Raw genomic sequence first — 14,900 nt, forward strand, 5'->3', positions numbered from 1 at the left:
GTTAGAAGTCTGGAAGTGCTAGAATTAACACATTCTACTTGTTGGCTTTTGAGGCAAAGACAAAACAAGAAGAATGTATTGAAACTGAACTCCTTACAAAGTAATCTTTTATATATACATGTATCAAAACATCACATTGCATACCATAAATATATATAACTCGTCAACTAAAAACTTTAAAAAAAATGTTTATTTTCCCCTTGTTTCCATTCCTCTTCACTCCTCTGCTATTCTCCTTTCTTCTCTCTCTCCCCTCATTTTCTCCTTTCCTCCCAGATTTCCTTTTTTTCTTTTGAGATAGAATCTCATTCTGTCGCTCAGGCTGGAGTGCAGTGGCGCAATCTCAGATTACTGCAATCTCTGCCTCCCGGTTTCAAGCAATTCTCCTGCCTCAGCGTCCCGAGTAGCTGGGATTACAGGTGTGCACCATGGCGCCTGGCTAATTTTTGTATTTTTAGTAGAGACAGGGTTTTGCCATGTTGGCCAGGCTGGTCTTGAACTCCTGACCTCAGGTGATCTGCTGCCTCGGCCTCACAAAGTGCTGGATTACAGGCATGAGCCACTATGTTTGGCCGCCTTCTTTTAAAAATATGATTTTCTTTTTTGTTTTTGAGAGAGAGTCTCACTCTGTTGTCCAGGCTGGAGTGTAGTGGCATGATCTCAGTTCACTGCAACCTCTGCTGCACCAGGTTCAAGCAATTCTCCTGCCTCAGCCTCCTGAGTAGCTGGGCTTACAGGCGCCTGCCACTGCACCTGGCTAATTTTTGTATTTTTAGTAGAGATGGGGTTTTACCATCTTGGCCAGGCTGGTCTTGAACTCTTGACCTTGTGATCCATCTGCCTTGGCCTCCCAAAGTACTGGGACTACAGTGAACCACTATGCCCGGCTGCCTTCTTTTAAAAATATGATTTTCTCAAACCCTTGATCTCAAGTGATCTGCCAGCCTCAGCCTCCCAAAGTATTTGGATTACAGGAATGAGCCATTGTGCCCAGCCTAGAAATACGATTTCTCGTTTTGCTGTTTACTAAAAATCTGTGTACAAGAAGAAATGAAGAGCATATCCATCAGCCAGAAGCATGTGACTACTTGACCTCATTGTTTTAAGGATTTCCTTTTATACATGAATACAAACCAGGATTCCTTGTTTCTGCTTCTAACCTGAAGTGGGCCTGGTTTTCATGAGTACAGAGTGAGCTAGCAGACACAATGCTATGTTTTCCAGGTCGGAAGAGATCAGTTACTTTTTCTTGGAAGCACAGGAGTTTAACATAAACAAGCTAGGATATCAAAGGAACACTTCCATCTCAATGAGAAAAGTTTACATAGAGGAAGACCAGTAGGATAATTCAGCTAATAGCAGCTTTTTTCCATTACATGCATAAAGCAACTTCTATCTTTGTAATTTTAGCTCAAACATAAAGAAAAAATGTGTGTATGTGTGCGTGTGTGCATATGTGTGTGTAGAGTGTTAAAAAGACTTACCCCTTGTGCGTGAAGATATTCAACGGTTTTGGTTATAGTGAACAGGACAGCACTGGCCTCTCGTTCAGAGAAAAATTTTTGTCTGAGAATTTTATCCAGCAATTCACCTCCTTTCATAAGTTCTGTTACTACATACACATATTTTCCATCATCATATACCTATAAAATTTAACATCAAAATGTAATTTATGTGTCCAAAACAGAATTTAAAATATAAAAGAGAAACTCATTTTATATTCAAGAAAAATTTTATTTATTTATTTATTTAGAGACGGAGTCTTGCCCTGTCGCCCGCGAGTGCACTGGCACAATCTTGGCTTACTGCAATATCTACTTCCTGGGTTCAGTGATCCTCCCACTTCAGCCTCCCAAGTAGCTGGGACTACAGGTACATGGCACCATAACTGGCTAACATTTGCAGTTTTTTGTAGAGATGAGGTTTTGCCATGTCTTCATGAGCAATGATAATCTGAGGAAATTTGAGTTTTGACAACAACCAGATATGGCCTTTGGGCCTATTGTGAACATCATTAGCAAGAGAGGACTGAACACTACCTGAGGAGTTCACACTCTTTGTTGACACTTTGTTATAATAAAAGTCAAGAGAGCCATAGGCAGCAGGGTATCATAACAGTCCAGTGGAAGATACTTTACTTGTCCTTGGGGTGGCAATGAGCAGGGCAGGCTTCCTGGAAGAAGCAATGCCTTAGCAAAATCTTTATGTGTGGTAGTTAGCCAGGCAAAGAAAATAAGTGGTGTTAGCAACTAAGGGAACTATAAATTTAGACAGAGCAGCATGGTAAAAATGAGGCATGTGCAAGAAATTTACATAATGGAACACAGAGCATAAGGTGGATGAAAAAGTGTATGTGAGAAGTCTGAAAACTACAGAGGAAGGCAGGGTCTTAAGGGGCTGGAGATTATAGACTATAGGCAGGGAAGTTAAATGGGTAGTTATGAGTGTTAGATCTCTTTCTAGTAATGTGGAAGATACCTTAGGGGAGGCTGGAGAATGAGACTAGTCAATATTGAATATTAACTAACAGTAATATTAACACTGAACATTTAGGTAAATGTTCAAGTAAATGCAGATATTAAAAGCAATAATATCCTAAGTACTTTTCTTCTTAAAGCAAAAGTATAAAAAAAACTGTATAAACATATCTTTCTTGATAAATGAAATTATGCCATATACATATATACATTGTTTTCAAATCTACTTTAAACTTATCATGCTGAGGTTTTTTTTCTTTTTTTTGAGACAGGGTCTTGCTCTGCCACACAGGCTGGAGTGCAGTGGTACAATCACTGCTCACTGCGGTCTTTACCTGCCAGGTTGAAGCGATCCTCCCACCTCAGCCTCCAGAGTAGCTGTGACCACAGGTGTGAGCCACCATGCCTGGCTAATTTTTAAATATTCTGTAGAGATAGGGTCTCCCTATGTTGTCCAGGCTGGTTTTGAACTCCTGGGCTCAGACAATCCTCCTGCCTCAGCCTCCTAAAGTGCTGGGATTACAAGTGTAAGCCACTGTGCCCGGCCCAGCTAATTAAAAAAAAAATTTTTTTTCGTAGAGATGGCGTTCCCGCTGTGTTGACCTGGCTGGTCTTGAACTCCTAGCCTCAAGTAATCCTTCTGCCTTGGCCTCCCAAACTGCTGGGATTATAGAAGTGAGCCACTGTGCTCAGCCTATGTTGAGTCCTTTGTCTACAATACGATTTTTGAAAATACACTATTTTCAATGTGAGTTAGACAACTGATTCAAATGATCCATGTTAGAGTCTACTTACATCCTTTAGAGTAATAATGTTTGGATGCTGTCCATAACGAAGAAGAATTTCAATTTCTTCTGTTGGGTCTCTCTTGCTTTTATCAATAATCTAAAAGGCAAATATTTTAGAACAGAAGCTCATGAACTATACAGTTATTAACTGTTTATAACTGCAGACCTTGGGCATTACCTCATGTAAATAGTGTATAAATAAGTCATTTATCAATCAGTTTTATTCAACTACCTTTACTGTTTAATCAGGAAGCCAGTCTTAATATAGATGGCAAGGCTATAAAATTACAACTCATGAGTCACATTCCCACCATGCCTCTCCAATGTTAAGTTTGTAGTAAGTTTAGGACTTACCAAAAGCTCAAAAAGTCTTGAGAAAAGGTACCAAGAACACAGTCAACGTATCTTTTCTTCTATCCTTGAAGGTCTTAAACATTTGGGAACTCCAATCAACTTCTAACCCCCATCAATACAGATAATTAAGAGCTAGATAAAACACCACCACTAATATCTGCTTATTGAATTGTTTACTTCCTTTAATAAAATCCTTCAGTTGAATATCCTGTTAGTTGTAAGCTACTTATAAAAGCTAATTACCAGTTAAGCAGAACAATCTTCTTTTTGAAGTTAGGCAGAAAGCTACACAGAAAATCATACCTAGAATTATATTTGGTTAGAATTCAGTTTAATTATTATAATAAAGCCCTTTAAAATAGTAATATTTCTCTTAATATTTTACTCTGCTAAACTAATATTATATAAAAAGGATAAATTTTGCTTTCGATTCATTCAAAGGGTGGTCTGAAACAAATTAGGTGGCCTTTGTATGTTCAATTTTAAACAGCTTAGTAATTAATGTATGTACTAAATACCCGGGCCCTCCAGCAACCTAGGAAAGAGGTTACAACTGTCAGTATGAACCCAATCTTCTGTCTGAAATAGATTTAGAGTTGACCCTTGAACAATCCAGGTTTGAACTATGAGGGACCAATCACACGTGGATTTTCTTCTGCTTCTGCCACCCAAGACCAACTCCTTCTCCTCCTCCTCCTCCCTCCTCAGCCTACTTACATTTTCACCTTATCCAAGGTGAAAATGATGAGGATAAAGACCTTTATTATGATCTATTTCCATTTAATTGAATAGTAAATATATTTTCTTTTCCTTATAATTTTTTTGAGACAGGGTCTTGCTCTGTTGCTCAGGCTGGAGTGTAGTGGCACAATCATGGCTTGCTGCAACCTTGAACTCCTGGGTCCTAGTGATCCTCCCACCTCAGCCTCCTGAGTAGCTGGGACCACAGGCACATGCCACCACATTCAGCTAATTTTAAAAATTATTTGTAGAGATGAGGTCTGGCTATGTTGCCAAGGGTGGAGTACAGTGGCACCATCATAGCTCACTGCAGCCTGAATCTCCTGAGCTCAAGCAATCCTTTCATCTCAGCCTCCTGAGTAGCTGGGACTACAGGTACACGTAGCCATGCCTGGCTAATTTTTAAACAATTTTTCTATAGAGACAGGGTCTTGTTATGTTGCCCAGGCTTGTCTCAAACTCTTGGCCTCAAGCAATCCTCCCACCTAGGCCTCCCAAAGTGCTAGGATTACAAATGTGAGACACTGTGCCCGGCATGATATTCTTAATAACACTTCCTTCTCTCTATCTTACTTTGTTGTAAGAATACAGTATCTAATAAATATAACATACAAAATGTGTGTATATGCTATCAGTAAGGCTTATGGTAAACAGTAGGCTATGAGTAGTTAAGTTAGGGGAGTCAAGCTATACACAGATTTTCAATTGCTTGGAGATCAGCACTCCTAAGTGCTGTGTTATTCAAGGATGGACTGTAGTCATAAAACAGTTCTGTATTTGGAGAAGAGAGAAGATAAACATATAGGTGCCCATTGTAATCAACTGCAAATGATAGTGTGGAATTAGGCAAATGGGTGATTAAGAGGACAGGTATATGGAACAGACATGCTAATTTAAGAGATGATCTGGGACTAGTTTTTTAAAAACCAGAAGACACTGGGAGGGGTTGTTTTTGGCGTACATCTGCTAATCTGAGCCCAGTTTACATTAGAGCTATACTTGTGCTTGTGGACCTCAAATATGTAGTAATTTCAGTAGTCCAGTTATATTGGGATGGGTTTTATGAATCATTTAAGTCACAAATATCCACAAATAGCTTGGAGATATTTTCGAGGTTTTAGGCATAGTCCTCAAGGTTTCTGTAATGCAAAGGGGCCTCAGGACATTTCTGCTTGTTATCATGTATTTATGGAGGCAAGACACATCCTTAAACTGCCCACCAAATATGTTATCAGTCTTTTTTCCTTTCATGTAAGCAATTTGAAAATTTCTATGTATCTTAGATTTCAGTAAGAGCAAGGAATAAGAAAATAGAAAATTAAGTATTTCTTTAAAAATTTATTTCCTTCTTTAAAATTAGCTTTACTGTCCTTCCAATGAAGCAAATTAAATGTATTTCTATGGTTCATCCTATCCACACAAAAGCCCTATACATACTGATGACTCTGAAGCAGTTATATCTGAGTTTAGAACAGTAATAACTAATGTCACTATCTCTCTACACAGGAGCTATGCATATTTATAAACCAGTCTTAAGGTTTAAATAAGTTGAAAGCTTTAGATGTTGTTTGAATTGCTTGAGATTGGAGAGCAGAGGCTACTACTATTCCAAGAAGTGAAAAGACAGATTTGAATATAGTGTTTGTTCACTTACTTAGCTGTAAGTGAACAAACAAAGGTTTGAAATTCAAACTTTATTGCAGAGCTAGGTTCCTTGGCTTTTGCCTTAGAAAGTTCTGTCTTAGGATACTTGATGAAATTAAAACAGCCAATGATAATGAATTTTATGATAGTGGTTTTTATTCTTTTATTAGTTCCAAGATCCTTTTAGATGTAAAGAAAGGTATGAACATTTTTGCCAGGGAAGATACAAACATACAAAATTTTGCATACAATTTTGAGGAATTTGCTGACACCCTGAGCATAAAATGGGGACTTCTAAGAGCAAAAAAGATACTTTAAAAATCACTTGAGGTGTAAACTGGTACTACTCTGGGCAAACTAGATGTATAACCACCTTACCTTTAGCTTATAGGGCTCTAGATAGATTAAGGTCTCTGAATATCACTAGCCAGATATTTAAATTTAATTTTTTTTATAATAAAAGACATTTTTAACAATGAGTGTAATTTTTAACTGGTACTGACATGCATTAACAATAACTGTACAACTTAGATTTTAAATAAAAAATATTTACCTTCACTGCAAACTCCATGTTTGTAGCTTTATGTATACATCTCTTGCAAACAGAGTAGGAGCCAACTCCAATATCTTCTTTTACTTCATATCCATCAGTAAACTGAATACTGTTCCTGTGTAACTGCTACAAAAAATTATAAATTGGTGAAGAGTCCCATAATACCTTTAGTGCATTTTATAATAGGGAAGAATGTTACTCAGCATGCATTGTTGACGCTCTACATATAAATGAGTAAGAATAAATACATCTTTATAGTACTTATTCTTCTATAAGTGATTTTGGAAGTGTTTACTAATGAAATGTACAGGAAGAAATGTGCCTTAAAAAAGCTTATGTTAAAAATAAAAATTGAATTTGCACAATAGAAAAAGCAGAGCTACTTGATGTGAGACCTATATCCTTGTCTGTGATTCAGCCTCATTCCACTTCTGAATTGGCTATAAGTTTTCAAGCACCTTTGCAAATGAGAGGTTTGAAACCTATGTATAGAAGAAAAGGATTTAAGAGGATTCAGAATTAGAACATCTGAATTCTTGTCTCAGATGTACCACTTACAGGCTGTGTAACTTTGAGCCTGTATTTTCTCAGAGAGTAATGCTGAAGATTAAATAAAACAATGTATTTGCAAGCAATACTTATTAGCGCATTTTGGACTTTCAGTAGCCACACCCTCCCTTCTTCACCCTGAAGTCATAGCTTTATACAATTTCTGCTAAAGAAGCTGGTCATGGGTTAGGGACTAATAACATATACAGCAGATGATAAACAGCAACTTACTGATTCCATAAACAGGCTGAGGAAAGTTGTGCTGCCCTTTGCTATACTGATATGAGACCTCCATGCCCATGAGCTTTGTATACTATGCATTAAAACTTGAATTCTGTAGAATATACAAGTTTGTGGTTTCTATGTTAGGTACAGAATTTATAATTTAAAAAGTTGCCATACATTCATGTGCTTGCATAGTGAATGGCACAGACTATTCCAACATGAGCTCTGCTTAAAAACCAGTGTTTTAATTGGTTTTCTACAAAGTGGAAAGCAGCGTAACTGACTCATGAAAAATCTTTAGAGCAAAAGCAACTTAATCATCAAGCAAATCCAAGTACAAATTATATACTAAAAACAATCCACTGCTTCAAAACATATATCTAGTTCCCTTTGATTAGAAAGATGACTTAAGATTTGAGTTCATTTTTATTTCTTGTATCTTTCTAAGGCAAACATTGCCAAACTATGGTCACTGAGCCAAATCTGATTTATTGCCTGTGTGTGTAAATAAAGTTTTATTGGCACACAGCCATGTCCACTTAATTATGTATTGTCTGCAGCTTCTTTGTGCTACATAGCAGAGTTGAGTAGTTGTGACAGAGCCCATATAGCCCACAAAGCCTCAAATATAATCTGACCCTTCACAGAGAAAGTCTGCTGACCCCTGTTCTAAGGCATCAAAGAACCAGAAGACCTCAATTCACCATAGCTGACCTGATGGAGGCAAAGGGTGAAACAAACTCAGCATGAAAAACATTTTGAGGCACAGGAGAGGACATAAATAAAACAGCTCAACTCTATTTTCAAGTGACATAGGTATCTAGGATTTTGGCTCTTGCAACCTTTTCGATGATAAATGAAAAAAATTTCAAAGAGTAAAGTTAATGATATAAAATGAATTCTATTTTATTTTATTTTTTGAGACAGAGTTTCAACTCTGTCACCCAGGCTGGAGTGCAGTGGTGCAATCTCTGCTCACTGCAACCTCCGCCTCCCAGGTTCAAGTGATTCTTGTGCCTCAGCCTCCTGAGTACCCAGAATTACAGGTGTGCGCCACCACGTCCAATTCATTTTTGTATTTTCAGTAGAGATGAGGGTTTTACCATATTGGCCAGGCTGGTCTCAAACTCCTGACCTCAAGTGATCCACCTACCTTGGCCTCCCAAAATGGTGGGATTACAAGTGTGAGCCATTGCACCCAGTCTAAAATGTATTTTAAATTGCTCATTTAAAGTCAGCAGAAAAAAATCTAATTATTCACAGAATGAACTATATCTTACAACATTCCAAATCTAAAATTATTTAGACATCCACTCACCTGAACAATTGAATGTACACCAACTGTCTGCATAGCTTGGCTTTCATCGTCTGAGGTAATAGCAACAAAACTAAACCCCCGAAAAAGCTGATGTGCATTAGCACTAGGTGGAATGCCAGGTGAATCTGAAAAGAGTAAGAAGTGACAAGATTCATTTGAAAGGTAACTAAGGGAAAAACTGTTGACACTATGACCTTTTTCACTTATTCTGGAATTCTGTTTCTCAGGTACACAGTATATACCTCTTGCTTTCCAGGATACCTGTGAGGTACTGTATCAGATCTTTTCTGATTGTGTATTGCCATTACAACACCAACATCCTAGTCCCTTGGAGCCTAGAAAATAGCTAATTCATTTGAAGAATTAATTGATGAATTATAGGGTTAATGATATTCAAAATTAATGCTGTCCCATGGAATTTCCTGAAATGATGGAAATTTTATCTTTACAGTCTAATATGATAGCCACTAGCTTCATGCAGCTTTTTGACATTTGAAATGTGCCTAGTGTGACTGAGAAACTACATTTTAAATTTTAATTAATTTAAATTTAATTAGCTACATGTGGCTACTGGCTACCATTTTAGACACTGCGGCCCTCAATAATAACCCAGCTGGGGTGGAACAGGGGAGACAAGGTGGATCTACAGCAAATTTAGGAGATTTGAAGATAGCATAAAGGTTATCCTGGAAAAGGTTTGCATTTTTTCTTTTTGAGACCGAGTGCAACTCTGTCACCCAGGCTGGAGTGCAGTGGTGTGATTTTGATGCACTGCAACCTCCACCTCCCGGGTTCAAGGGATTCTCGTACTTCAGCCACCCAAGTAGCCAGGATTGCAGGCGCATGCCATCAAACCCGGCTAATTTTTATATTTTAGTAGAGACAGAGTTTCACTATGTTGGCCAGGCTGGTCTCGAACTCCTGGCCTCAAGCAATCCGCCTGCCTGGCCTTCTTCCCAAAGTGCTGGGGTTACAGACGTGAGCCACTGTGCCCAGAGTCTGGAAAAGATTTTCTGATTGAACAAGAAAAAAAATATATTTGTTATCTTATATCTGTATTTTCACATTTTCTCCTTACCTTTTGGAGTTTTTGCAGTAAACTCAGGATCAAAATAGAATGTATCTTCAGGCCTACCCGTTGCAGGTTTAAATGGTGGATGAATTTCTCTTCTATACAGTTTCTGGAGGAAAAAAAAGAGACTTAGATATATTTTAATTCTAATGAAATATTTCAAGCAAGTTTTCATTCTATACTTACATTCCAGTCTATTGTTGAGAAAAATGAATGCCTTTTAATTTCTTCAACTCCATCTGGTCCTGCACCTATCAAAAATGGATTCATTGGTAATTTTATCTCAAGGAGAAATATACATATTGTTCAGCCTTTGCTTTCAATACTTGCCTAATTAATTAGTTACTTTTGAGACAAGGGCTTGCTCTATCATCCAGGCTGGAGTGCAGTGGTGTAATCTCAGCTTACTGCAGCCTCAACCTCTCAGGCTCAAGCGATCCTCCTACCTCAACCTCCTGAGTAGCTGGGACTACAGGTGCACACAACCAGGCCTGGCTAATTTTTGTATTTTTTGTAAAGACAGGGTTTCGCCATGTTGCCCAGACTGGTCTTGAACTCCTGGATTCAAGTAATTCTCCCACCTTGGTCTCTCAAAGTGCTAAGATTACAGGCATGAGCCACCATGCCTAGCTTTGTCTAAATAGTTAATCTTCCACCATAAAACAAATATCCACTCCCCACTATAACAAACACCAACAAATACACAACATAAACAAATTAATTAAAATTTTTACCTAATCTGTTTGCAGGATTTCGTTTGAAAAGCATTCGTAAAAGACTCTGGGCTTCAGGACTCAAAAACTGAGGCATTCCAAGTTTGGCTCTAAATAATAAATCCACATAATATTTTATTTCTTGGAGGCATCTGTACTTTTATTTTAAAAAAATTTTAAATTAAGCTTTTTGAGATACTTGTAGGTTCACACTCAGTTGTAAGAAATAAAACAGAGAGATCCCCTGCGCCCTTTACCCGGTTTCTCCCAATGGTAACATTGTGCAAAACTACAATACAATTATCATAACCAGGATATTGACAAGGAAACAATCCAACTATCTCATTCACATGGCACTGGTTTTACTTGCACTTATTTGTGTGTTTAGTTCTATGCCATTTTATTACATATATGGCTTCTGTATGAATACGTTAGTTTGTTTATCCATTATCTGTTGAAAGACATCTGGGTTGTGTCCAGTTTTGGGCTAATATGAATAAAGCTATGGTGAACATTTATGTACAAGTTTTCATGTGAACACATAACCAAATTTCAGTTCATAATCTAACGAGTTTTTTAATTTTTCAAAATATTGCAAAGAGCACTGTGAAAGTAAGATCATTTGAATCCTAGTTCTGGCTCTGTTACTAAGAACTTTGTGACAGTGGGAAAGTCAATTATTCTGGGCCTGTTATCACTTCTTCATAAGCAAGGGTATTGGTCACTAGACCAATGGCTCCCAAAATGTAGCCTCAGAACTCCTCCTCAAAGGGAATTTATGAAACCTAACATTTAAAACTGCTAAGAGAACATGTGTTTCATATGCCACTTTTTCCTTTCCATTCCCTTTAACAGCCCCTGCAGGGAAGGGGAACTGGTGGGAAAGAGGATTATGGAATACTGAAGATATACAGTCTAAAAACTGCTGGCCTGGATGAACTTGAAGGTCTGTTTCAGCTCTAATATATAATTTTAATTCTTTTTCCAGACCTACAAATTAAAGAAACCAATGATCCTGTAAGTATGACAATAATAACACAGCTAGGGAAAATTCCTATTTCAGAAACAGATCCATATATTATTCAGTGAGTTGTTAGTGAGCTATTACATGCCAGACACTGTTTAGTGCTGAGGTCTATACAGAGATAAACAGAGTCCATGGACCCCACAGTCCATGGTGAAGATGGATACAGATAATCCTAGTATACTAAGAGACAAATGCAGAGGAGCATACACAAAGAGTGATAAGGGACCAGTAGGGGATATTTAATTTAACATGGGAGATAATGAAAGTTCTTGAATACAATCTAAAGGCTGATAATTGATTCATTTGGCTAGTGTTTCCCCAAATTTTACTGAATAATATTAATCCCTCTAGATACTTAGCAACAATAAAAAAATTCATGACCCAATGAGCTTGTAGAATGGCATCTATTATATCCCCTTATTAGAGACACAGAATTAAAATACACCGCATATAAAAAGGCTGAGAAATCTAGAGAAAAGAAATCAGCCAGGCATGGTGGCTCACACCTGTAATCCCAGTACTTTGGGAGGCTGAGGCAGGTGGATTCACGAGGTCAGAAGTTCAATACCAGCCTGACCAGTACGGTGAAACCCCGTCTCTACTAAAATTACAAAAATTAGCCAGGTGTGGTGGTGTGTGCCTGTAATCCCAGCTACTCAGGAGGCTGGGGCAGGAGAATTGCTTGAACCCGGGAGGCGGAGGTTGCAGTGAGCTGAGATTATGCCACTGCATTCCAGACTGGGTGACAGAGCGAGACTCCATTAAAAAAAAAAAAAAAAAAAAGAAATCAGTGTTTTTTTTAAAGACAGAATATCACTCTGTCATCCAGGTTGGAGTGCAGTGGTACAATCTTGGCTCACTGCAACCTCTGCTTTATGGGTTCAAGAGATTCTCATGTCTCAGACTCCCAAGTAGCTGGAATTTCAGAGGTATGCCACCACACCTGGATAATTTATATATTTTTTACTTTTTTGTAGCAATGGAGTTCTGCCATGTTGGCTAGGCTGGTCTTGAACTCCTAGCCTCATGTGATCCTGCCACTTCAGCATCCCAAAGTGCTGGGATTATGGGTGAAATCAGTATTTTCTAAGTATTTATTTCCAGCACCTCTTTTTCAAATAATACCTATTAACATCTTGTAGAATTAATACTCCCTTGAACAAATCTGGGGAAACAATGCTGTATTAGGTAACAGGGATGCAGCAGAGGTCTTGAAACAGTGAGCTAACATGACCAGACTTATTTTTAAGAGGTTAACTCCAAGGGTAGTAGAGAACAATTTGGAGTGGGAAGATGTCCTAAGTGGAAAGCAGTCAACTTAGGAATGTGGTCAGATAGTGTGGGTAAGAGGTTACTGTGGCCTAAATACTGTAAGCAGTGCAATTCAGAGGAAAGGCTGGAACAGTGAAATAATTCTGAAATTGAATTTGGAGAATACCTAGTTATGTGTAAGAAATAAAAAATGATTTCCAGGTTTCTGGCTTAGGAAAGAGGGTGCATGAAAATGCTGATAACTGGCAGTATAAGAAGAAGAAAAGAACAGCAAATAAAGATACATTTAGTTCAAAGATGTGAAATCATGCATGTAATATGTTTTGGGAGGGCCAGGCAGGTGAGTAAATGGAAACACAGGTCTAATGCCCAGTAAATTCATGTAAGAAAGAGTGATCTGAGAGTAATTAAAATGTTGAGGGTAGTTATAGGAAAGACAGAAGTCAGTCAGGAAAGTAAGTACAGAGGGGGAAGAAAAGCATATCATAGATGGATGTTGGGGGAGAAGAGCATTTAAAAGGTAGTCAGAAAAAGAACAATTTGGGCATTAAAAATAATGAATGCGACTGCCTGAATCACACTGATTATTAAATCCCATGAGTTTATTATAGTAAAATAAGAAAAAGCAAAGCCAAGACACAAATACTCAACTCACTGGATACTACTCCTACTGGAAGTAACTAGGGCTCTGACATTAGAAACAAGAAAAGAATTAAGTATTTATTCTCTTTCTTGAATGAGCCTTATTTTAAGTAATTAAAATCATCATAGTTGATGAGGGAAAGTTTGTTGTTCGAGAAAATAACAGCTAATAAATGAGGAAGGAATAATAATAATAGAAAATTATGGTTGGGCATAGTGGCTCATGCCTGTAATCCCAACACTTTGGGAGGTGGAGGTGGGAGGATCACTTGCACTCAGGAGTTTGAGACCAGCCTGGCAACATAGCGAGATACCATCGGTACAAAAGATTAAAGAACTTGTGTGTATCTGTAGTCCTAGCTACTCGAGATGCTGAGGCAGGAGGATTGCTTTAGCCCAGGTGTTTGACGTTGCAGTGAGCTGTGATCATGCCACTGCATTCAGTATGGGAAACAGAGCAAGACCTCATCTCTAAAAAACACTTTTTAAAAAAGCAATTCATCACTTTTGAATTTCTTATAAAATAATCATTTCAAGTAATGATTATTAATGGATAGAACCATTAGTTAAAAGCCTGACAGGGAACTGTACAATGGAGGAATCAGCTGCAACCACTGGAGCCCATCACTTAAAGTGGGGGCAACCAGGTATTGTAAGCATCCTGATGTAATAGGGACCACACAGTATTAGTTGTGAAATAATCTTGCTAAAAAGTTTAACCAGCTAATGTCAACCCACTTATAGACCTGAAAATCTGCCAGTTCTTGATCTCCATCCTTCCTCTAAACCCTACATAAGATTAGTGGTCTACTAGGTTTGGGGAGACTCTACACTTACTATAGCAAGGAATAAAACAAGCTTTATGCTTTTTGTTTCAGATATTGAGAGAGGGTCTCATTCTTTGACGAGATAAATCCAGAAAGCAGAGTTCTATAAAACAACTGTCTTGGTTTCTATGAATAAACAGAAGGGTAAAAACAGGGATATACTGTTCTATAGTAACAGACATTTAAGAAGTACAACCAAATGCAATGTACAGACTTGATTTGGATGCAACTGTAAAGACACAGTTTTGAAGAAAATCTGAAAAACCTGGTTAAGGATTGATGATACATACCTGGGCAATATTACTAGCTTTATGTGGATGTGTAAGAAAACATCCAAATTTTTAGCAAGGCAAACTGAATTAAGTAGATAAGAAATGATACGTCTGGAATGCTTATAATACTTTAGTAAAGAAAAAGAGAATAAAGCAAATGACCAAATCTTGATAAATGTTGAATCTGGATGACAGGTATATGTGTTCACTGAATTATTCTGTTTTTGAGAATTCATATTTGAAAATGTTTTATAACTAAAAAAAGAAAAACAGGAAGAGAAGAAATGGTCATGTAAAAGAGACCAAAAGGGGAATAGTTAGAGAGATGGGAGAAGCAGATGAAACTAGGAAAAACTAAGGAGGGAGTGGCCAACAGTGTCAAATACCCAGAGATACTTTCTTTTTGTTTTTGAGATGGAGTCTCGC

The 14,900-nt window shown here is 37.8% G+C and overlaps 1 protein-coding gene across 11 annotated transcripts in view; it reads right to left on the reverse strand.

Annotated features, from left to right (window-relative positions):
* The window catches only part of RPS6KA3 (ribosomal protein S6 kinase A3), a 171,474-nt gene that overhangs the window by 18,376 nt on the left and 138,198 nt on the right, over positions 1-14,900 (reverse strand). For 7 of the 11 annotated variants that reach the window (XM_008989060.5, XM_078364252.1, XM_035289154.3 and 4 more), the window contains 7 exons: positions 10,456-10,544; positions 9,908-9,972; positions 9,728-9,830; positions 8,650-8,774; positions 6,558-6,683; positions 3,273-3,362; positions 1,485-1,643 (listed from right to left, as the gene is read on the reverse strand). In XM_008989060.5, the coding sequence (XP_008987308.1) occupies positions 1,485-1,643; positions 3,273-3,362; positions 6,558-6,683; positions 8,650-8,774; positions 9,728-9,830; positions 9,908-9,972; positions 10,456-10,544 (757 nt within the window). The remainder of the gene's footprint in view (positions 1-1,484; positions 1,644-3,272; positions 3,363-6,557; positions 6,684-8,649; positions 8,775-9,727; positions 9,831-9,907; positions 9,973-10,455; positions 10,545-14,900) is intronic. The other 4 variants (XM_078364251.1, XM_078364255.1, XM_078364254.1 and 1 more) reach the window with 1 other exon arrangement.

This window comes from Callithrix jacchus, chromosome X, assembly GCF_049354715.1.
Source record: "Callithrix jacchus isolate 240 chromosome X, calJac240_pri, whole genome shotgun sequence".
NCBI classification, from domain to species: domain Eukaryota; kingdom Metazoa; phylum Chordata; class Mammalia; order Primates; family Cebidae; genus Callithrix; species Callithrix jacchus.